General features: G+C 43.1%; 1 protein-coding gene across 6 annotated transcripts in view; it reads right to left on the reverse strand.

The window, feature by feature from the left end:
• Positions 1–25,361, reverse strand: part of CTNND2 (catenin delta 2) — a 1,007,180-nt gene that overhangs the window by 91,245 nt on the left and 890,574 nt on the right. For 3 of the 6 annotated variants that reach the window (XM_058306950.2, XM_058306942.2, XM_071207534.1), the window contains 3 exons: positions 24,530–24,703; positions 14,738–14,812; positions 13,466–13,616 (listed from right to left, as the gene is read on the reverse strand). In XM_058306950.2, the coding sequence (XP_058162933.1) occupies positions 13,466–13,616; positions 14,738–14,812; positions 24,530–24,703 (400 nt within the window). The remainder of the gene's footprint in view (positions 1–13,465; positions 13,617–14,737; positions 14,813–24,529; positions 24,704–25,361) is intronic. The other 3 variants (XM_058306943.2, XM_071207533.1, XM_071207535.1) reach the window with 1 other exon arrangement.

The following is a 25,361-nucleotide window of genomic DNA, read 5'->3' on the forward strand; positions in this document are numbered from 1 at the left end:
CAGAGTCCCAGAGACAGATAAAGTAGATACAACCCTGATTATTGGTTCTTCTGAGGACTACAGAGACCCACAGGTCCTATGGTCATGGCAGATGGAGTTCAGTGCCATGTCAGTTGGGTCTTCTTTGGAGCTGGTGTTTCTGTGTGATGGAGCTGGACTCAGATGTGATCTCTTTTCACAAGCCTCTCCTGTTACTTTATCAGAATTGTAGTTGGTGCTGGGGTTTAATGTATACCCAGGGGATCTGAATCTCTGGACTGACCATATGATAGCCAGGCCCTGAGCCTCAACAGAATTCAGCTCCTACACTGAATTTTTTGTTTATTGGACTTACCCCATTCAGCTAACATGGTGTTGAAAAAGGTCAGCCACCACACCATGGAGCCAAGAGTGCCTACAACTGAAAGCAGGAGGATTGCATCCAGCCTCCATGTGGAATCTAAGCCCCATCTTGATACAGATGTGGAGTAGACACAACCATTCCAAGGTCCACAGGATGGAGAAATAGCATATGGATTAGAGTGGACTTACTGATATTCTATTCATGAACTATTGTGATTAGTAATCAAAGAAAATGTGGCATTGGTGTGGAGAAAGTGGCCATGGTGGCTGCTGGGTGTGGGGAATGGGAGGAAGAGATGAGATGTGGAGGCATTTTTGGGACTTGGAGTTGTCCTGGGTGATGCTGCAGGGACAGTTACCGGACATTGTATGTCCTCCCATGGCCCACTGGATGGAATGTGGGAGAGTATGGGCTATAATGTGGACCATTGACCATGAGGTGCAGCGGTGCTCAGAGATGTATTCACCAAATGCAATGAATGTCTCATGATGATGGAGGAGGTTGTTGCTATGGGGGGAGGAGGGGGGTGAGGGGGGTGAGGGGGGTGGGCGACATATGGGGACCTCATATTTTTTTAATATAATATTAAAAAAATAAAGAAAGACAAAAAGAAAAAAGCCATCCTGTTGGCTGAGGAGATGACATTGCTATACCCCAAGCCTGGTGGACTAATAGAAGTGCTGGCCCCAGCACTGTGCAAGTGCTAAATTTGGGGGTGGGGGGAGTAACATGTAAACATGAAAGAGACGTAATAGCAAAGAATTAAATATAGATTTCTATATTTCACAAATATTGGTGAAAGGGTGGAACATGAACTTGTTTTGGAAGACAGGTAAGGAGTGGATAGGAAAGGAGGGGAAAGTACAATTAGGATAAGAGAACTACTATAGCTGAAATACTGAGTCGGAATGAGCTTGGTATGAGTAAGGACACTGGGGAGACTGCCCAGCTAGAAGGAGGCTGTGACCTTGGGAATGATGAGTATCAAGGTTGTATAGAGGTGGTGAGAGTACAGTTATTAAGGTCTGAAAAGTATATATAATGCAATGATCCAAAAAGTTGGCAGCTGCACTAGAGAGGGGGTAGAGGTGGTCTCTCCTAAGGCTTGGAAAACTGGGTGCTGGGCTGTAAAGCAGAAAGGGGAATCTCTAGAATCTGTAGGTGCTCAGCTTCCAAGCCCAACTGTTCATTAGGTACTGATCATGCTTTCAAAACTTTTGAGGTCAGTGGTAAACCGAATTTAACTAGGCTGCAACAAAGCCCAGACCCAGCTCATCTACATACTGGATTAACTTAGGCCTCCACCCTAGCCTCCATGTGCCCTTTATCTACTTCAGTCTGTACTAATATTTTAACACACAATGTCCATCATACAATATAGAAATCACAAGACATTTGAAGTAGCAGGAAAATGTGACCAAATAAGAAAAAAGGTAGTCAATATAAGCAAATCCAAAGACAAGGCAGGCATTAGGATAAGCAGAGAAGAACTTTATCTTTGATACATATGTTAAACTGTCTAATAGAGAAGATGGACAACGTGCATGAACAAATGCATGGACAAATTCAGCAAAGAAATGGAAACTGTAAGAAAGAACCAATGAGAATTCTAGAGTAGGAACATACATTATTAGAAATGAAGAATTTATATGATGTGGTTTATAGCAGATTGAAAATAGCATGAGATGGCCCACTGGGTGGACTGGGGGAGAGTGTGGACTACAATGTGGACCACTGTCCATGTGCTGCAGCGGTGCTCCAGAATGTATTCGCCGGGTGCAGTGGATGTGCCACAATGATGGAAGAGTTTGTTGATGTGGGAGGGGTGGTGTGGGTGGGGTGGGGGTTATATGGGGACCTCACATTTTTTGAATGTAACATTTAAAAGAAAATAAAGAAAAAAATGAAAAAAAAATGGCATGAGAAAGGATCAATGAGTTTGAAAACAGATTATTAGAAATCATCAAAACCAAAATACAAAGGAAAAAGAAGAGCATAAAAAACTTGAACAGAGATTCCAAGACCTCTGAGACCTTACATGAAGCCTTACATACATGTAGTCTGTATCCCAGAATAGTCAAGTGAGAATGGGGCAGAAGAAATATTTGAAAAAATAATGACCAAGTATCTTAAAAGCAGTGGCATAAAAAGACACATTATATTCTGGCATAAAGGTAACAATTGGCTTATCAGAAACAAAAGCCCAAAAGACAATGGAATGACAGCTATAAAATGCTGAAAGAAAACATTGTCATTCAAGAATTCTACTCAGCAGAAATGTCCTTCAAGGATGAAGGCAAAATAGAGATATTTTCAGACAGAAAAAAAAAAAAAGCAGAGAGAATTCATTGTTAGCAGACTCCTACCATAAGAAATGCTGCAGGTTGTTCTTCAGGCAGAAAAGTATTTATAGCAGATGGATGCCTGGATCAGCAAGAAGAAATAAAATAGGGGCCATGGCTCATGTAGCAGCGTGCGAATGAAGTGAAGGGAAAGGAGGTGAGGGGGAGATGAAAGGAGAGAAAAAGACTCAGGATAAAGCTTTGAGGTTACATGGAGGAGGAAAAGCATAAAGAAACAAAAAACAAAAAACATTGAGGAGGGGAACGGTAGGAAGAAAACTAAGAAAGCTTTTTTTTTGGTAAAAAAAACAAAAAAAACCAAAACCAACCCACCAAACAAAAAAACCTCAGGAGAGATGTGAATACATCAACTCAAATGCCACTGCGAAGTCTGAGAAAGATTTGAACAGAGGCACAGCCCCTCTGCCCATTTACTTGGAAGCGCGGAGGCTCCTGGGGCCTTTAATAAAACTTGGTTCGGTGAGTTCGTCTTTTAGGCCATGCACACCAGGGAAACACTGAGTGTCCTTCAGCTGGGGAGCTCCACAAAGGGCAGGGTGCAGTGCTGCTGTGGGGTGGGAGCCAGCAAGCGTGGGTGCAGCAGCGTGAAGGGGCTGGGTTAGGAAGCCCTGGTGCCTGCCGGACCTGACACGCTACAGGCTGCGATCGACAGGTGAGAGGCACAGGGACTGCAAAGAGGAGACACGAAGCTCCCTGCGGAAGAGCCCACAAAGCTTCATGACAGGCTGGCTGTCTAGACACAGAGAAAAGGAAACATATCCAACTCTCTATCCATTTCGATCATGCAAAAACAGGTCAGTGGAAAAACAGGGCTAGGGTTCGGATTTCAAGAGGGAGGTGCCCTCTTTGAAAGCTAAACCCCTCGCGTTTCAACAGGTGCAACCAGTGAGGACGGCTCACATCTGGGCATGGAGGTGGGAGGTGTGTCTGGGGCAGAGCTTCTCAACACTTCCTTCACCCTGCAATTCCAGCGATGCGTCCTGGCGTGACCCCCGTGCCCTGTGGAGCTGCAGGTGCTCAGGCAGTCTCAGGAGCTCCCCTACCTGCCTGCACAACTGTGCATGCCAGGTAGGGAGATCTGCTTTGGGGGTGAACTGAGGCCTTGCTCAGGGTTGTAGTTCTGGGGTGGGGGTGGGGCGGTGACTCATGGTGGCCCTCCATAAATATGTGCTGATGAAAGAAGCCTGGGGGTCACCTCTCACTGTCCCCAACCCACACCCCAAGGGCGAGGTCACTCTCCGATGGATCTGCCTCTTTCTCACACAGACACTACATGGCATTTGTCTGTGAAGTTAATATCCAATTAAAAACTTTATTATCACCATTTTTTTCATTGCATGGCTGTAACTTTCCTTTTTGACTAGTAAATTAAACTGTTCAAGTCTCAAGGTGAACAGCCCAGGAATTTCAATCATTCAACCTAGCTTGAACATTGAAGAATCTCTAATACTGATGTTGGGATACTAGTGACAATCGAAACAACACATTTCACATGAATATAGGCCTACCAGCCTTGTGTGTTCTGTCTCAAGTTTAGCTGTGTAGATCAAATAATAAGGATGATAAACTGTGGGATTCATGTACTCGCTCCTAAGCACGAGAAAAACAAGCCACTTCTGTTGTTTGGCTCTTCAGTGCCACTCATCTTACCTGACATTGGTCAAAGACATAATTAAACACACAAGACTGAATACTAAATTTGAAACTGGAAATTTTACTTTCTGATAGTAATTTGTAATGCACTCTCTTAGTTTATAAGAGAACAAATCTCTGAGTTTAAACCAAGTTTCTTGAAAGAACGTAAAGGACATTTTGATGAGAAGTGACTGGGAATTGTCTGATTCTTTGCCTCTCCTCTCCGCTTATCAAATATCCTTCTGACTGCAGTCTGGTAGGATGAACAGAGCTTTTTCTTCTCAAGGTGGACGCTTGGGAGTCAAAGGTGCACCTGCTGTTTCACAGACCAGTACCCCACATCCCAGCCTTGGGCTACCCAGACACTCGAGCTGTTTCTTCAGGCTTCTGTCCCTTCCTGGGCCCCGGGTCTCTTGCCTGGGGCTTGCTGACCTTCTCTCTGGGCTGGTTGCCCCTCCTTCTCTTGTCATTTTCGGTTCCATGCAGGACAGACTCCCTGGCCCGACTCATTCATGGTGCCAGCCTACACGCTTCTTTTTAGCTGTCCTTGCCTGCCCTGCCCTGTAATTCCCTATGATCCAGCATAATAAATATAATCAAACTCAAGCCAGCGTGGCTGAAAATCTATTCATCTTTAAATTCTCAGTATATCCTAATCCATTATTGTAGGAGATTAGAGAGTGAAAATAATACCTTGTTTCCATATGATTCAAACTTTTTTTTTTTTTTTGTAAGGGAGAAGAAGGTGGTCCCTATGTAGAAGGGAATACAATTTAAAAACATTATCCAGCTAAAATCTTCCTTTCCATTTTTAGGTTCTCAACATTTAGGGGTATTTGAGGAAAGCCATTTCATTTCTCATGCATCATTTTTCTCTAAAGCTTTTCAACTGAAACTGTTTGTCCAGGCATAAAATGAATATCTAAACAGCCACAATGAAGTTCAGTGAGTTGCTTTTGTTTTTTTTTTTTCCTTTTCTTTGAGATCTTTAAACAGATGCCCTGAATTTCAATAAACTGGAAATTTTCAATTTTGTCTTTTCCCCACAGAGTATTGCCAAGGGGTGAATCATGAAGTCTTGTTTAATAAAATAATAACCGGCTCTTCAGTTTATTTACAACTCTTCTTTCAAGGAATTCTTATCGGCCAGACCCACCCTCCAAAATTCCCCAACAGGTGTCTGAAGCTAAGTAATGAGAATCCCTGCCTCCATCGAAGGGAGCGACAGCTTTCCTCAGATTAGGCTATGGGATTTGGGAGAGGGCGGGTCTAATACAGGCACCTAATCTGAAGATAGGAAGTTTCCACAGAGCTTTCTTTCTGCCTAGAATTTGGCTGGTAAAATCGAATTATTAAGGTAAGTCAGCAGAGTGATCAGATAAGTCCCCTTTTCTGGGAAATCAGGCTTCTTTTAAAAATACTAATTGAAATTGCGTGTGTTTTAATTAATACAACATCTGCCCCAGTCTGAAGAAACATGTTTTGAAAAGCAGAGAAGATAGGTTCTCCAGGATTTGCTCAAATCTACTTAATAAAGTGAAGCTTACGAATTCTCAGGAGTAAAAATAACTCATCTCCTCCCTGAGCTGCACTGAGGTTTCCGAGGACTGCCAGTCCTTCCCTGGGCATGGATGGGATTCGTTTCATCAAGGACATGGGTAAAGAAGATGGCTATGGAACAGGGTGGTGAGCCACCCGGGAAGGGGCAGTTATATCCCAGCTGGTGCCGCCCCCCAGCAAGCCATCGGCACGACCGGAGAAGATAAAGACACGGACACACACACGTACATACTGGTAACTGATGGGCTCTGCCAGAAGCTTGCTGAGACCTCATGCATCCTTTTTGCCAAGCGGCAAAATGATATTTTGCCAAAGGATATCGTGAGTATGCCAAAGAGGATGACTTCATGTGTTTCCAGCCTAGGCTGAAGAAGCAAGGAAAGCTCTCCTGAAGGTGGGGCACGGCATTAGGCATCTGCTTGTTTCCCAGGGAACATGGCCTCGGAGCTCCATGTTTGGTTAAAGATCAGTAGTTCTAGCTCCAGAACTCCTTGGACCCACATCTCAAAAATTCAGCTGCACTGCCCTGTATGACATTGCAGTGAGGGGATACAGGCCCTTGGATATTTTGTCCTAACCTACAAAATTGTGTGGGATGGAGTGTAAACTATAGTCCAGGGTTAGCAGCCATGTTTCAATGTGTTCATCAATTGTAACAAATGTATCACACTAATGAAGGATGTTGTTGATGTGGGAAAGCGTGTGAGAGGGGGTGGGGAATATGGGAATACTCTACATTGTTTATGTAACATTTATGTAATGTAAAGCTTCTTTAAAAATTAAAAAAGAAAAGTAAAAGAAAGAATAAAAATTCAGGGAAGCAGACTTGGCCCAATGGATAGGGCGTCCGTCTACCACATGGGAGGTCCACAGTTCAAACCCCGGGCCTCCTTGACCCGTGTGGAGCTGGCCCATGTGCAGTGCTGATGCGCACAAGGAGTGCCCTGCCACGCTGGGGTGTCCCCCCATAGGGGAGCCCCCCACACAAGGAGTGCGCCCCGGAAGGAGAGCTGCCCAGCGCAAAAGAAAGTTCAACCTGCCCAGGAATGGTGCCGCACACACGGAGAGCTGACACAGCAAGATGACACGACAAAAAAAGAAACACAGAATCCCGTGCCGCTGACAACAACAGAAGTGGACAAAGAAGAAACAGCAAATAGACACAGAGAACAGACAACTGGGGTGGGGGTGGGGGGCGGGGGAAGGGGAGAGAAATAAATAAATCTTAAAAAAAAAATTCAGTGGCAAGGTCATTAAATAAAGGTAACGTTTACGAAGCTGCACAACAGTATGGACCATGTTATATAATGAAGATTTCCCCCTCTATTTTCTTTTTTTTTGTTTTTCAGTTCTTCAAGTAAAATACATTTCTTACTAAGAGGACATCTAGGATAGAGGGGGTAGGTGAGCAATCATAGTTCTGTGGACGAGACCACCTCTCTCTATGTATTCTTCATTTTCACTTAACAGCCAGAAGGTTTTTACGTTGCCCTTTCAATATAAACGGCAATCTTTGTCTATAAACAGTATTTGGTGTGGCCAGAGAAGATCATTTATCTGAATATTTAATACAGATTGTGGCCAGAGAAGAAGGCTAGGAAGGGACTGCCCTCTTCAGATGCCCCCACTCCCCCAATAATGAAAAGGGACCCTCTGAAAACCTTGGGAGAAGAGAGGAATAGCCATGGATTTAGTGTTGGAAAATGTAGGTGGCTCCCGGGCAGGCGACCTTAATTCTGTTCAGGATTTCAGTTGTCTGACTGAGTATGGGGTTGTGTGCTGCGCTAGGAACGCTGTGTTCCCCCTGGTAGACACCAGTGTTTGGGAACCAGCAGGTTCTCCCAGAAAACGGCTCCCCTCTGGCCCCCGAGAACAGTTGGATTCTGCCTGGGGCTCCCTCTGAGGCTGGAACAAGGAGGGCGGGCATTGGCCTGGACAGAAGCTCAGTTTGTTGACCGCGTGAAAAGTAGGTTAGCCTGAAAGAATGAATGGATGAAATAATGTGTAGGGGCAGCCAAGAAAGATTCTTCTCGAGCATTCCAAATGTGGTGAACCAACCAACCAAACAATAACAGAAAACCCCTCGGTGCTCAACTGACCTAACACGAGGAGCCGGGGACGGAGGAGGCAAAGCTAGGAGGTGGTGCAGACCGGGGAGGGCCAGGTCCCCGCAGCTGTGGACAGGTTCTTGCCTTCAGCCCGAGGAGGGGTGCGAGGAGGAGGAGGTTGCGGGCAGCTAGAGCATCCTGGCCCTGGCTCGCCTGCCAGGGCGAGCATAGAGGGCGGCCACCCCCCGGGGAAGTGAAGGGACGGTGCTCCGTCAGCTCTGCCAGTGCAGCCCGCAGGGGCCGGCAGCTCTGCCAACACAGACCTTTGGCGGTGAGCAAGTCACAGACAGGAAGGGCTACCGTTTCCTACCCTACCTCACACCTCTTCCAAAGCAGTCACTGGACAGATTATTGGTAGAGCCCTGGATTGGAGGGCGCACCTGACGCGTCTTTCTTTCCTCTATTCCCTGGATGCTGTGCAAAGAGACTAAAGCAGACTCCCTCCACTCCTTCCTCTGTCCACTGGGATTCCCCGAACCACCCCTAGAGTGGTTCTTCAAAATAAGTCACCCAGGTTATTCACTCATCGGTTAATTATTTCAGCAAAAATGTCAGTGCCTGTTAGGGACGTCACAAAATACAGGACATGGCACAGGTGTGGGACTTCGTAAGACATAAAAATAAGTATGTCCCATGACCCTTGCTTTTTATGTCATTGGGGGAAAATGAGCCACACACGCAAAGAAGTAAAACACTACAAGAATAACACTGCGTCCTGGCAATCCAAGAGAAAGGAAAAGTTATCGCACCAAATAAGTGCTACCCACCTGAGCTCTGGGCTGGGAGAGGGGCCCTCATCAGGAAAGGCCACCCCGAGCTGGGCTTGGAAGGATGGGTGGGTGGTGAGTAAGCGTACAGAGCTGAAAGGACATGTCAGGGAGGTGGGTGGCGGGAGCGAAGGGGTGAGTGTGGGAGTGATGGTACAAAAGCCAGGGTGGCTGAAGATTTGGGGCAAAGGAGAGATTAGAGATGAGGGGCAGGTCAGGCTCAGAGCAGGCAGCACTCTGGTGGAATGTCAGGGCATTCAGAGAACAATTGGGGGGGTGCTGGGGAACTTGCCTGCAGTGCCCATGGTATTCGCAGTAACTGTTCTGACCATGTTTTCACTTCCCATGCTTTCTGCAAATGTGAAAAACCAAATCAGGGCCTACGATGAACTCATTCTCATTAGCCTTACTCCTCTAGGATGGGTTGTGAGGAGTCAGTGACAAATCTTTGCTGCATTATCAGTAGACTTCCCTCTTGTCTATCATTTTTGTGTGTATACTTTAAGGTTGTTTTGGTTATTTCTGGCAGAGAAGTTGAGGGTTCAGCTAAAATAATGCCTGCCATCTTCATTAGGAACTGTCATGTTTAAATTGAAGGCATTTCGCTCAATTTGGTAAAGTGATATAACTGTTCATTCATTCCACTGAAGCTAATTACTACTATTTTTAAAAAAAATAAAAACACCTTTCTGACTGGTGAAATAACACCATGCTCAGAAGGATAATTAACATTTTTGGAGGTTGCAAAGAAATGTATGCATGTGCATTATCTTCAGTGAGTGTGCCATGTCATCAAGAAGGACACAAAGATCTATCTATAGCATATCCTTACTGCCTGCGCACAGAGACACATGCATAACCAGGGAAACACCCCAAATGGGAAGACAAAGTGGAGGGTAAGTTTGAACTTCTTTCAGATCTACTCTATGATTCTCATTAGACCTAATGGAGCAAGGTGATTACTGTTTAATGGCTTATTTGGAGTCTTCCCAATAATGGAGTGCAAGGAAGATGAACCACTCATAACTGCAGCTGGTGGTAGCTGCCTGCCATGCCCCCAAACCCACCCCAAAGAATGACCTAAGAAGAGTTGTAATTTAAGCTGAAACTCTACAAGCAAGGATGGAAAATCTGGGTTCTTTCTGAAGTTCTGAGTGTCTGCATACATTCAATGATTTCTAGTAAGAAATGGACTGCCCATTGAATGTTTTAATAACTAAAATCCTTTTCCTGAGTGTTTCATTTAATTTGCTTACTTAATGCTTTGCGGATTTGAAGTCCATTTTAAGATGATGACCAGACAGGAAATATTTTATTTCAGTCATTCATTCAGCAAATATTTAAGTCCCTACTAGGTGTCAGGTGCTATTCTAGGTACTTGGAACAAACCAGATAAAACTTCCTGTCCACGTGGAGCTTACATTGCCAGTGGGAGGGATGGATGCCAAGCAAGATAACTCAGTGACACCTTTTGTAGTAGAAGGTGATCTGTGACGTGGAGAAAAATAGAGCAGAGGAAAAACTGGGGATTAGAATTTTTTAAAGGGTTGCCAGAAGAGGTTCTAGTGGGAAAGGAACACTTGAGTAAAGGCCCTAGGAAAGGGTTGGCTGAGTCATGCGGACACCTGGAGGAAGAGGGAGCAAAGGTGCAAAGGTCCTGGGGCAGGATTGTGGGCCACTTCATAAAGGAACCACAGTGAACCAGGGACTGCAGCAAAGTTAGTGACAACAAGAGGAGAGGAAGGTGAGGGCAGAGAGGTACCGGGAGCTGGACCTGGTTGAGGTAGATGCGCCTGGCAAAGCCTTGACTTTACACTGAGTGAGATGAGGAGCCGTTGGAGGGTTCTGGAGTGTCAGGATCTGACAAAGGTTTTACCAGGACCACTCTGGGTGTTTTGTAGGGGATGAGGGGAGAAGCAGGGAGAACAAGTTGGAGGCCATGGTAACAACCCAGGTGAGAGGGGATTTGGACAAGGGAGAAAGCAATGAAGATGATGAGAGTGTCAGATTCAGGGCAAATTCAGAGCGAAGGCCAGCTGTCTTGATGGACTGGAAGTGAAGAGTGAGGGGTTGAAAAAAAAAGACTCAAAGATCCTTCTTGGCCTGAGCCACTGCAAGGACAAATTGCCATTTGCTGCCATGGGGAAGACTGTGGAAGGACCAGGTCTTGGGGAGAAGATAAGGAACACAGGCTTGGACATGTTAAATTAGAGGTGCTTATTAGATATCCAAGTGCAGATGCTAAACAGAGATTTGGATATGAAGATCTGGAATTCATGCTGGAGAGATCTATTGGGGAGTCATTCAAACTTAGATGGCCTTTCAACCCATGGACCCACAGGAAGTCATCAAAGCATGGGGCAAAAGCTGATAGAAAGGAGAAGAGCTCCAGCTTTAATTTGTCTCTTCCTGGTGCAGAGTTGTCACTGCAGCTTTCTTTACAATGTAGGAAGTTCTGAATAGCCTTTTCCTATAAAAATCCTTACTGAGCTATACGATTTAAAGGAGCTAGAAAAAGTCATTTCCCTTCTGCGGCAGAGAATATAACATTGTTGTTGTTAACTCCTGCTTTCTCATTCAAGAAAAAAGTTATTGATAAAGCCTGTGACTTAGATATTTTCACTTCTATTTGTAAACGACTGGCTGCACTTCCTGCCTGGTGACATTTGATAGTAAAGGCTTAATTTAACAAGGGCAATATGAGATTCCAAATGTTCCTGCCTCAGAGAGAGTACCAGACCCCAGTTTCGGAGAAAAGAGATGCCTAGAAGCCACGAACCGATCAATAAGCCACTATTTTGTTATATTTTAATCCACCCAAAGAAATAAAACACACAAACACACAATACCTAGTAGTTAGTATCCAGGCAGTAGACTGATTAGCTATTGATTTTTCCCCCATTTCATAGAGGAGGGATGGGATTTTATTAGACACCCCAGTACTGGTCTGTCGGAAACAACTACAAAGAAAAAAGAAAGTGTATATGGAGAGGGCACCTTGACCTTTTGAGCTAATGATCTAGTTTAAATATCCAAAATCTACAGACAACATTTAAATTAAATCCAAACCCTTCTAAAATCTAGTATAAATATCAAATTGTGAGTTTACCAAGATTTCGACAGCACTGGAAGTAGAACAAATAAGTTCATTTATTAGACACAGATTTTAAGTCTGGGCGTAAATAAATGGCCAGGGACCTGCCAAGACCTTGGTTTCAACGGAGGCTCTGATACATATTGGGAAGTAGCGGGAGAAAAAGTGGCTGGCTCCCAGATCACCAGGGCTTCATGCTCCACGCCCAGGCACTTGGATAGCAGAAAGAGACCCACATGTCTATGCAAAATATGTGCACGAAACGTGAACCCGTGCCTGCTATGCCAACTGTCCCAGGAGGGGCATCTTGCCCCTACGCCCACTCTCACCTTGATCACCCTGGTCCTCCCAAGGCTGAAGACGACCTTGAATCTTTGCCATGGAGGTTGGTCCGGCTCCCTGCTGCTCACCTCCCAGTGCCTTCCATTGCACCTGTGACCTGCAGCTGGGCTTTGCAGACTTCCTGCTGTACCTGCCCAACATCTACTATGGTCAACACGTACCTGCCCAACATCTACTACAGAGGCCAACGTGCCAGCCAGTCATGACAGTGGCCTAAGGGGAAGCTTGGGCCACTCCCCCCGCAGGCTCCTCGGGGTACCATCAGTTCTCCTGGCATCAAGCAACCTTGGCCTGGGTACCTTACCACCCACATAGGGAGGGACCCGGAAGCCTCCCTGATCTGGGCTCCACCCCTCGCTCTTTGCCAGGCACACCAGTCCCCTTGAAAGGGGGCCCCTGGCCCACTCCCAGCTCTTATTCCAGGGGGGGATCTGAAGCTGGGAACTTCTGCCTCCTCCCCCAGTGAGCTGCACGGCCTGCCCCTCACGTGGCCCTCACCTCCTCAACATCTTGACTCAAATGTTCCTTCCCAACAACTCCTCTCCAGACCACCCATTTGAAGTTGTACCCCCCCTCCCACCAGCTAGTCTCCTTCACCCAGCTCTGTGTTTCCCCACAGAACTTCTCCACCACCCCATGGGACTGACCTCCTTGATCACTTTGTTGGACCTCTCCCCTCTCTCGAATGTGAACTCCACCAGGACACTGGCTCACTGGGCGTGCAGCAGGCCAGGAACAAGGAAGGTCATGCATAAATATTTGTTGAATACGTAAGTGAATGCATCACCTCTTCAATGCTTCCTTAACAAAAGATCCTCACTGATTTGAATACTAAGTTAAAGGGAGATGATTAAAATAAAAAAAGATATAAGAGAGCCAGTATGGTCTTACCCCAAATAAATTTAACAGTAGAAAGGAGCAAAAAAAGTGGCACGAACCCCTTCGTATCCCACAGTTCCCCTCATGGGAACCAAACATTCCGCCAAATTCAGAGGACCGGGGGCCACGAGTATCCAGGGCTGAGCTCTGCAGTCGGTTTTAATTCGCAAGGATTAGAAATGTCAGCACACACCACGTTTTCCTTTCAGTTCTAAACCACCAATCAGTACACTGATTTAAACTCAGAGGGCTGGGAGCAGGAGACTAAACTAAACTATTACCATTTCCCTCCTGCACAGGGGTTCCACCACGTGCGCGCGGCGGGGAAGCGTTTTCGTGTCAACGCGGAGACGCCGGGCACGGAGGGCACGTACCGATGAGCTCCTTGTTCCTCACGTCCAAGGCCATGTTGCGCAGGGCCGTGGCCACCGCGCACACCACGCGGTCGTTGTCTATGCGCAGCAGCTCCACCAGGATGGGCAGGCCCTTCTCCTTCCGGACTGCGGCTCGGATGTACACGGACCACTGCGGAGAGAGGGACGGCAAAAGGCCTTAGAGACGGCGGCGCGTCCCCCCCGCCGCGCAAGGTGCGTGCGGACTGCAGGTGGCTGTGGACGGGCGCCGGAAGGTGGAAACCACGAGACCTAGCTGTCGAGCAGGTGGAAGACGGCGGCCGCACCTTTTCCCTGCCTAATATTCCTGCTCTGCCCTTGACATATTCTACAGGCTTCGGAGTGAATCACTGACCTGCACTCAGTTTCTCTTGTGCCGACGTTTCTGGCCCTCGAGTTGGAAAGCCATTCTCGTGATGTGTGCACTTCAGGCTTGAAGATAACAGACGTTTGGGGCGGGAAGGACTGGCTGCTTCCATTAAGAGGAATAAAAAAATACAGAAAAGATAACTCCACAAAAGTAGAGAAATTTGAGTGTGGGTGATTTTTTAAAAAGAGATTTGAATTTGGCAAGGGAGCCATGGAGGGAGTCATAGGACAATTGCAATAAATCACTGGGGGAGCAATAAAGAGTAGCTGAGCCAGAAAAGGGTAGGGGTAAGGAGAGGAAAATATGGCATTGGAAATCAAGAATGCAAAGTTTTAAAACTTATTTTTTCAAAAAAACCAAACGTGAAGATAAAAAGGTATTGTGTCCAGGGCCATAATCCAATTTCTTATAAAGTGACACATACAATTTGTATTGGGCTGGTGGTCGCTGACCTTATGGGAACACAGCTCATGTTTAACATTGAAATGACCTTGCAATGTTCAGAGGGTAGAGCATCAGTTTCATTTAAGGGAATGCAGCTGGCCCATGTTTCCATACAATTGCATACACGCTTCAGACCCTGAGTGTTCCAGAGAAGAGTGTGCAATATAAAAACCATCGGAGGAGCCCGTGTGGCTCAGTGGTTGAGCGCTGGCTTCCCAACTGCGAGGTCTGTGTTAAATTCCCAGCTCTGGTACCTCAAAAAAAAAAAAAAAAAAAAAAAAAAGCCATGCTCTAAGGGTTTGATCTGCTACAACTGCATTTATGACCTAAGAACATTACATCAGTGAACTGAGGCTTCGGGTTCTTGCCCACCCCTCCCCGCTGGGCCCTCTCCACCTCCCCGTCCCCCTTGGGGCAGGCGTCCCAGAGCTAGCTCTCACCTGTGGCAGGCAGGGAGCCCCCTCTGGCAGTGACCGTAGGGCATTCGCCATGCCTGCCACATCCTCAGCCCAGCCCTGCATGAAATATGAGATTAAAAAAACAAACAACTTCATCCCATCCTAGGTTAGAAGGCACATTCACATAGTTTTGCATCACCATCAACTCATACCATAGACTTTCCTCCTGCCCCATTTTTCATCTCAAGCCCTAGGTAGCCTGAGTTGGGCTGGACTCCCCAAAGCATCTCTTGATTGCCATGGACTGTTTGCCACTCCCACTCTTTGGGAGCAGCAAAGAAATGGACAGACAGGAAATCTTAGGTGCAGAAAGACACCAGAAGTTTGGAAGCTGTGAATTGGAATTTGGATGTTGAGGGAAAGATCCTCCCTGTCCCCAAGTGTCACTGTCCTCATCATACTCGACATGCTGACACGGGATTTTCTCTGCACATATTTGCCTCCCCTATGACCCCGCCACCATCTGGGTCTTCAGTGCCCAGGGGAGAGCGGAACCTTGAGTTATCAGGCCCACTCATTGTTGAGTTCTCCCCTAAAGGTCAGGAGGGAAGCTAGAAAAACAGAGAACAGAAATCAGAGTAGGGGGTCAACATTTACATATTGCAAGATGAATGTAGAAATTATTTTTCAACACTGGGGAGATACTTTTGGCCTTTTGAGGGGCCCAGGAGGGAGTTAGGCAGGCTGGAGCACGAGCCCTAAAGATGTCTTCTCCAGGTCCTTCCTTCTTTCCCCGAGGCTCCTGGTTTCTACCTGTGTAACCTCTTAATTCAATGAGTCCATGGGAGGTCTGCATTATTATTCTTATTGTATGGACGAGGAAACACAGACACACAAAGATGTCAATCTGTCTACCAAGGCTACGGTGCCCTTGACCTAGGTCCTGTTACCCCAAAGCTGGATCTTTTTATGCCCTTAACATTGTTTCCCCCTCTGCCAGCATCTCTTTCCTTCTCACTTAATCCTCTGTGCTCATTCTCAGACTTCCCCACACAGAGGAAAACCTGGTAAGAGCTGAAATGAGTCAAGAAGCAAGGATATCACTTTGTTTTCCCTTCTTAGAAGTCCAGTTCTGATATTCTTTTGTGTTGGATGGAAAGATGCTTTGGTATTTGGTGACTGAGTGTCCTTCAGCTGTGCTGAGAAATTATTTAAGAGTAACAAAACATGGCTAAATATGGCCAAAAAATGTATGAGTTACAGATACACTTATTTTTCTATTTCTTTTTTTATGTGCATTTTTGAATATGAGAAATGCATCCACAGTGATATGTTTCTCCTAAGAGGGATAATGAGACAATGGATTTGATACTTAAATTATTGATGTATTGACAATAACACATTTATAACCTTTTAGTATTTTGTGTGTATGTGTGTGTGTGTGTGTGTATGGAAAATTTCCAGCATTACTTCAGTATGTGACAATTTAGAATAAATTAATAATATTTCTTTCAAAAGATGTTGCAGGTTTTCTTGGCCTGAAAAATGTGTGAGAGTGATGCTTGTTAGAGGTGCAGCCCACCAATCCCGGACCGTGTCGTGGCTAACTGTCCTGTGTAACCCATGGATACTGCAGCAAGAAGGACTTAAAAGTCAGAGGTGAGGGTGAAAGAAAGGGATGCTATTTGAGAAATGAGGAATGTTGTACAAGTGAATTTAACAAAGAAACAGAGAGGCTCCTATGTAATTCTTCCAAAGGGAAGCGAGTTACATAGAGAGTATAGCAGATCCTGGTGGTTAGAAGAACATACAGGTTGTCAAGAATTTTGTAATGGAACCAGAAATAGAAGTAGCCCTGGCCTGAAGATAGACAAACACTGGAGAAAATGTACCACTGCTTACTGAGGTTAAGGTGGGACATTGGATTGAACCGTGAGGTTTTGCAAAGTGAATGAGAGTACCAGGCACTGGCCCTACCAGCAAAGATGGGCATGGACCAGATGCCTTTTAGAAGAAGCTCCATGAGCTTCAGAAACTAATGATTCTAAAGGAAGAGAAGAAAGAGGGAGGGGATAAGGAGGAGGAGCAGGAAGAGGGGAAAGAAGAGGTAGAGGAGGAGAAAAGAGACAAAGGAGGAGAAGGAGGAAGAAGAGGAGGAGGAGGAAGAGAGAAAGTGGAAGAAGAAAACCTGGTTCAAAAGCAGAGCAGCATAGAAACACGTCCCATGTCATTCTGGCTAAGTGTTTTCCCAACCTCAGGAGAGTTTCTGAGCCCTCAAAATAATTCCATGTGGCAGGCTCTATTACTCCCATTTTACAGATGAAAAAATGGAGGCACAGTAAGGATGGGCCTGCAAACTCTCAAATGCTCAACCAGGTCTTGTACTCAGGGAGTACTAACCCAGGGTTTGAGTTCTTGACCACCATTCTCTTCTGTCTTTCAGAAAGACTCTGTAAGCTATAAAAATCTGCACTCACAATTAATGCAATCCCTTAAAACTCAACCAATTAAGTATAGCAACAATTTCATGGGGGGAAGAGAGGATGAAGACTGAAAAACATAAATGAAGCCAAGTTTAAGTCTAAATGAGGACTGGGAGATAAAATTAAACTGACAGAAAACAAACCAAGTTAATTTACTTGCACAAGAATTTGTGACCAAAGAAGTACATCCTCCCTATATGTTTTGAGGGTTTGGGAATAAAAAGAAGTCAATAGCTTTTTAAAATCCCTTCAACCCAGGCTCCCTTATTCCAATTTGGAGCCCCAGGGACTTGACTATTAGACATTCCAGCCCAGCAAAGAGCATAATTGATAGCTAATTTTTTTCTGAAAGTTTCTCTCTTGCTTAGGCTGAGATGATTTCATTAATTTCATTAATTCTCCTGAAGGGAGATTCAGACTGTAATTTAGTTAGATTTTTGCTGTTCAAAATCCTACAAATTTGTTAAATAACTAGAGATCATTTTCTGTAGTTAATGTTCTACCATGAGGTTGAGCTATTAGAATGCTAAAATTCTCAATTTGTTGATAAATATCTATGTAATTTAAAAGTACTCTTGCTTTAGAAGAATAGTCTGCTATTAAGTAGTTTTCTGTCAAATGATTATTCTGCTATTGACTTCCTTTATCAAATTAGTCATTTCCCTACCTTTTGGATAAGATACAGAAAAATTGCATTTTAAAACCAAACACCTCCAGACATAATTTAACCTTTCAGAAGGCACTGTAGCATCTTATAGTGGGACAGGATTACAATGTGCTTCAAGTCCTACAGCTGTGCAATGAGTAATCCACTGGAAAGGATTGGTGCAGACTGTACGAGATTCTGAAATTTGTTTCTGAATCATTTGCCATACCATGTTATTTACAATTATATCTCTTTTTCATGATAAGGAGGGCAGAAGGTAGCAAAAAAAAAAAACAAACAAACATATAACCAAACCAAAAAATAAAAAAAAAGTAAAAAACACAACTGTTTACTTATTTTATCTTATTTCATTGGCAGTCTCCTAAAAATAGAACTTTCAGGATATTCAGAAATTTTGTCCATTTTGGGGCATTTCTCATATTATTTTCTCTAGGATGGTTATTACCTGAATGCCTAAGTTTAAGTTTAAAATAGCCACTTGGAGAAGAACATTGGCTGGTGACCACAATAAGATTTAGGAAGCAGATGAGTGATTTAGCACAAGGCCCTTCAAATACTGGGGGTGTTTTGCAATGCACGTAGGATTTAGGTACCAGTTCTTTAAATTCAGAGTTATGTCACAGGATCATTTATTTTTTACTTTCAAAGTTTATTTTGGAAAGCAGTATTGCTAATCAAGTGGTCTAGTGAAGAATTCCCTTATCTAGTAAAGCAAGAAATCAATTTAACAAGTAAAACTTTTGGTTACAGTAGTTGCATGATTAAAGTGGATTTTTGGTGGATTGTACAGTTATTTTTTAAAAAGTTAAGTCAGATTAGTGCCAAGTCTGAGTTTTACTGCAGATGTTCATACAATATTGAAAATTTTAATATCCAAGCAAGAGAATTTCTTGGGGGGGGGGAGGTGGGAAGCATTAAGTGTGCCTTTGTGGTAAGAATAAAGATGGTCAAGGTCAAGTAAAAGTGACCAAGAGGAAGCATTCACTAGACAAACAATAACAAGTATACCTGCTCCCCAACTCTCAAATTATCTAAAGACCAGTAATTTCCAATTACAAAATATCTTAAAAATGAACCTTTCTGAACACAGAACGATTTTTTAATTGTGAATGTTATGTATAGTAGAGGTGTTATCACGCGAGTGTCAACGGCATTTAGAAATGCTATATTAAATGTTAGATTAAGGACATCGCATGGTATGAAATGAGGACTGGCAATAGATCTTATTCTGAGACTCAAGTACAACACAGGGGCTTCAGAACCAAGGGGTTAGTTCGGCATTAGAAAAGGTGACTGAAGGAACATCTGATCACTTCAAACCAATGCCAAACTATTGAAAAACAGACTTACACTCTGTCTTTGATTTGGAATCACAGGATGTCCCCAATCCAGGTGTAGCCCTGGCTGTCAGTTCTGCTTACTGGGGCCTTACATAAGAAATCAGTAAGTCAGGTGCAATGAGGGCCAATGACTTGCTCATGACCTTGCTCCCTTCTGTCTTTTCTCCTCCTTGCCCTACTCACGCTGGTCATTATTTCCATCTAGTGTATTGCTTCTAGCATCTTGCGGGTTGGGCAGAGTTCTCAAATAACTGCTGTTTTTATTCCAGCGCAATTTCCAATCCATTAGGCATGCTCCTTCATGTCCCATTTTCATAATAACCTTTCAAAATGCTCTGTTTCTTTACATTCAAACTGTTATGTATTGCATCGCATTGTTGACTAGGACAAAGACAATTCTCTTTGTCTTAGATGTCAAATCACGATCCTTACTTTTATTTACTGCACCCCACCAATCTGGCCTAGTTTACTTTTATGTGATACACTCACTGCTAAGCTTTTCTAAATTCAATGTCCTTCTCCTGGCTGTGGTCCTTATCTCTAGGGATAAGTTTCGAATTTCCCAGTTATCTTACATCTTTGATTCCTTTGGGCCACAGGGTCAGAGAGTCTGCTTCCTTCTTCACTAAATCCATGTTACTATCAGGTTACTTCATTAAATATTAATAGATCAATATGCAAGTATCTCTTTATTCTATATTTCAAAAATAAGTGGGCAAGTAAACAGACTCTTTCAGAATAGTCACATTTTAGGGAGAAAATTGACTATCCAAGACTGAAAATGTTTTGCTTGCTGGCATGTAAGACACACATTTTCCTGCAGTGCAAACCCCAGGTTTGGATAAAGTTCAATTACAGTAGAAAAAATCCATAAATGGGAGTTGAAAGCATATTTATTTAAGTTTTAGAAATCTTCAAACTGTTATATCTAATTGTTTTAATATTCTGTGACAAATAAAAAAATTTACTGTAAATGAGAAAAATGTAACTGAATTCCACATTGGCCATGAAAAACATTTATTATTTTCCTTCTGCTGCAATACAATTATGTCTTTCTGATGCTCATAAACTAAGTAATGAGTGTTCTAAATTTAAAGGTATTTAGGGCCATTATGAAGATCTAGTTTTCTAGTCAATTTGCTGGTCACAGAAGAGTGTGTATGATCCACCCATAAAGAGAAGCTATTGTTTCAGATGATAATGTCTATAAAAAGCTGTCTCCATGCAAACTTCTGATGCTTTACTTCCACATTTCTGCTTTTGTTCGGGCCATATAAAGTTAAGGACACTAAAAATAAATCACTAAATTTTATCAGTTATCATAAAAAATATTTTTTGGATTCTCAATTTCAGCTGGTAACACTGTCTGCATGAAACTTGATGTTGTTCTTTATCCTAAATCAATTTCTTAATTATTCAAGATCTTTCCAAAATAAGGTCTTTTTAAAGTAAAAATCTCTCCGTTTGATTTCTGTACAAGTCACTCTCAATATTTCTGAACTTATAACGATCTATTAGTATTTGGCTTAATGACAGTCTTTCTAAAATTTCTAAAATTATTAGCAATAGTTTTTTTGACGACAGAGGGTCAGTATTATGATTATCAATTATTAGAATATATGGAAAAGCTAAGATGCTGAATGGCCTCTGAGAGTTTTTCTGTTTTGCATCCTTCGCCTCTTCTCTTTGCTGTCAGAGTGCCTCCTGTCCCCTTTCATGGTGGGACAGTGTGTCTTGTAAGAGATGCTCCCACTTTTTCTAAGTTATTGCTTGTAATCTGATGTGGACTAGGAAATCCAATGATCATAGTTGGTAAAATGCAAAATTTGTCTAAAATACAGATACCTGTTTCTGGAGAGGTATCTTCTCTGGATAAAGAAAGGCAACTTAGTGAACAGATTTTATGGTGTCAATTTCAACAGTTCAAGATTCTTCTGCTTCCTTCTTAGCTGTGTCCACTCTATTTGTAATAGAAGAATTTACCAAATAAACCTCTGTGTCTGTGGGGACAAACTCTGCACTCGGGATAACTATGCTGAACTAATAATTTATGCTATGGAAACAGTCAACAAGGTGTTATACTGAAAAATATTAAGAATTATTATCAGACTTCTTTCATAGTTCTCATTATCCAAAGTAGGGGAGAAGTTTTCAATGATCAAAACCTGAAATTGTTTAAGCCTGTCCTTTCTAACTCCAAACACCTAAAGACCAGACATATCTCAGCAGCTTTTCGGATCATCTGCAGGGCTCTCAAAATTCTGAGCTGCACAGCATTGATAAGCCTGGACACTTAAAATGCAACAGTTCTCTCATAGCACCTTTCCATCAATTTTATATGATATTGACAGCATATTTCCCCCAAAACAGGGAATCAACTAAAAGATCATTAAATGTGACTCTGAGGAATATGGTCTGGTCCATAACATGCACTACTAAACGCTTATTAACTGATAGCTGTTGCTTATGAATATGAAAGACTGTTGTCGGGGAGCAGATGTGGCTTAAGCGGTTAAGAGCCTGCTTCCCATATGGGAGGTCCAGGGTTTGATTCCTGGTGCCTCCTAAAACAAATGAACAAACAAAAAAAACACATGCAAAACAAATGAGGGAATCAACTCAGGGGAGCTGATGTGGCTCAGTGGTTGAGCACTGGCTCCTCAAAACAACCCCAAATGACAACAATAACACAAGAAACATGCGGACAGAATACTTCTGTTAAATGCTGTTTTTGAGCATTTATGCTCAGCCTGACATATGGCTAAGCAGTGGGGGACACAGAAATAAAGGAGGCTTAGCTCTCATTCTTCAGAAGCTTACAGACCTGATTTTCTTCTAAAGAACAGTGTATCACATGCAGTATGTATAAATGAATAATTTGTACACTGTTCCTTAAACTCAGTGCTTATATGTGGTGCAGTTATTTGTATGTAACATGTTTGTTTTTTCCATTTGCTTTTAAGATTGTCTCCTTATTGCTGGTATTGAGCAATTTGAAGGTGTAGTTTCTCTGTTTCCTATGCTTAGGGTTCCTTCAGCAATTTCAATCTATGGGTATTATAGTTTCCATTTATACTGGAGAATTTACAAGCATTATTTCTTCAAATATTTTTCTGACCTCTTCCTCCTTCCTCTCTACCCTCCTTCGGAGACTCCAATTATACATATATCAGTCCACTTGAAACTTACTCATGCTCTGTACATTTTTTTTACCTTTCCCCCCTCCATTTGTGCGTGTATGTATCATTTGTATTGCTGTCTTCAAGTTCACTAACCTTTTCTTCTGAAATCTCTAATCTGCTGCTAATCCCATCCCATGTGTTTGAATTTCAGGCATTGTATTTTCTACCCTAGAAGTTTTATTTGGGCCTGTTATATATTTCCCATGTTTAAACTTAATGTTTTGAACATATGGAATGCACAGTCTAAACTTCAAAGGCTGAAGTCTTATATTCAAAATCATCTACAGCCCAAGACATTTCCCCTTTATTAAATTATTTATGGTAAAGACATTATTTCTTAAGGAAAATGATAATTTGTAAAAGAAAGTCACATCTTAAGATTGCATCCCTGATTTGCCCCCCTGTAGGTGGCTTTGTGCCTTGAGCCTGACTCACTCTTCTTAGTTCAGAACCTACCTTCCTGTACCCATCTAGTGATGCCAGGAAGGCAGGGGAGCTGGGAGAGAATGGGCAGGGTCCAAGTACCCTTAGTTACATGCAGTGACAACCCCTTGGCCTACAATATCCTGCTCCCATCTTTGTGTCCCGTGTTGAGACTGCTCTCCATGATGTGGTGTAAGGTGGCCACAATCTTCCCTGTCTGAAGAAAACACAACTGAGACACACTGCAATGCTCTAATTACCCCAGGGCCACAAAGCTCAGCAAAGATAGAGCCAAGGTTAGAATTGTGATTGGAGTCAAAGCTTCCCAGACTACACTAAATCTACAGGAAAATAACGTCTAAATGTTAGTTCAAAGAAGTGAATTCCATTGTTTTCTCTATCCTAGTTTCTGCTTGGTGTGACTCTGCTTTTGAAGCTTTTCTCCACCAAATTCTGATTGAAGGCAAGAGACATTTTCACTTAAAGCCCAGCCCAACCTAAATTCTTTAAGTACAAAGTTAGGAATGCCTTAGGTTCTGGGAGGAAAAGTTGATAATTATGTTCATTCCAAAGACTCTCAAGAGAGAGGGTGGGCCTGGCCAGGCACCGGTAGCCAACTTCATGGGAAGTACTGGCAGCATCTTAAGAGTTATGATGGGACCCTGGAGAAAGAAGGAAGTGCTGCAGGTAGGACATTAGCAACAGAAACAATGGATGGCAGAAGAGAGAGAAATGACAAGAAGGCAGATATTTGAAGATTTAATAAGAAGGGAATACGTAATTATACAACAGTGCTGAGGTCAATGTGTGTGACACGAATGGCACTGGGCTTCTAAGAATTTTCTGTAGCCAAATGTCTATATTAATGTTGTTTTGAAGAAAATCGATGTTAAAGAAGAGAGTGACCTACAAATATTCTCAAACCCCAGCCTTTGTTACTAAATTAATGGAAAACAGATGGCAGAGGTCCAAAGTTCTCTTTTGATATTTACCCATATGCCCTCATTCTTCTAAGAGGTTACACTTTTTTTAATGCAACAAAGCAAGTGAACTCATGTAACTATTAGTGACCCAAATCGGAATCCTTGACTACGATGAATCCCTTTCTACCCAAAATGAGGGTCTTGCAAACTGTCTGTGAAAGTATACAAGACTCAGACAAATGCTTTTCTAGTCTCCATTCCCATCATATCTATGTTTTACATTAACTTTTTTTTTTTGCTGAAGGTAACCAGCAATGACCTTCTTCTCCGTAAGCCTCAAATTAAAAAATGCGTCAGGTTCTTTTCCTTTGGGGACCCTCAAACTGTGGGACCAGATCCTGGTACAGCATGGTAAGGATTCACATGGGCTTTTATACAAGGGTTTGGGTATTAGCTCCCTTAACAGTCAATGATAGTGCTTTGGAAACACGTCAACACGTCACAGTCAACCCTGAAAACGAAGCAGCACAGGTACCTAAAAAGAATGGAAAGCGTATCACAGCAATTTCAAGGACTATACTTACATCTACTCTTCTGCGTTTTGTAGTGCTTGTCTTCAAGGACCCCGAACCTTTAAGATGATTTTTTTCAATAGGGCTAGCTTTCTAAGCCCAACAATTCAAATATACTTGGTCTTTCTCTAGTATCCTTAACCACTTCACTAGAACTGCATTTCTCAAAACTGGAATTCTGTTACTTTTTGAGGACTGGGCCATAATTCCAGATTTCTTTTTTATTGTAATGAACTAGCCATACCTTCCAGCTCCCTGCAGCCAAGTTCTGCAGGGCGCCTGCCGCCCCTTCCAGCGTGTCTGGATTTGAGCACTCAGAGAGCAGTGTGAGGTAGGGTTTGACTATTGATGGGTGCCACAGCATCTGGATTCCTTTTGGTGGTTCTGCACAGTCTGGGAGAGGTCCTACTCCATCCCACTGGTGGAAGAAAAACGAGAGAATAAACATCTTTAACATTCTCATGCTTCCCAATTTTTGCCTTCCGCAAACAATAAAGAAAACGAAAGCAGATGTCCTAACGTTTGGGAGCATCTCCTGCATGGAAGGAACAGCATCTGCAGGCCAGGGAACACTGAGAGATGGGTGGGCTATTCCTGCCCACTGAGAATCAAAGGGGAGGGGGTCGGAGCATGCACACAAGTGAATATAATTAGGAGCAGAACAAGACAAATTCTCTTTGAGCGATAGACATGGCTATAGGAAGGAAGGAGGAGAGATGGATTATTTCTGATGAGGCAGGTTGGATATCAAGGTAGGTTTTATACAAATAGTTAGCATATTACAAGCACTGTACAGTGGTTACTAACAATCAAATGCCCTCACTTCTCATGTACAACTGCTAACTGTGATAAATCCCTCTATGATTTATGAAATATATATTTGCTTGATTTAGGGTACTATGTTTGCATCAGTGGGAACCAAAGAAATAATGATAGAATGGAAGAAAAAAAATTGTGATAGTTTCCTGAGACACAGTGAAATGAGCTATAGTCAAATCCAGATCTTGCAGCAATTTTCGTAGTTAACTTTAGGTTAACTCTAATGAGTAACAGAAGAATGTGCTTAAAAATTATTC

This window comes from Dasypus novemcinctus, chromosome 2, assembly GCF_030445035.2.
Source record: "Dasypus novemcinctus isolate mDasNov1 chromosome 2, mDasNov1.1.hap2, whole genome shotgun sequence".
Classification (NCBI taxonomy): Eukaryota; Metazoa; Chordata; class Mammalia; order Cingulata; family Dasypodidae; genus Dasypus; species Dasypus novemcinctus.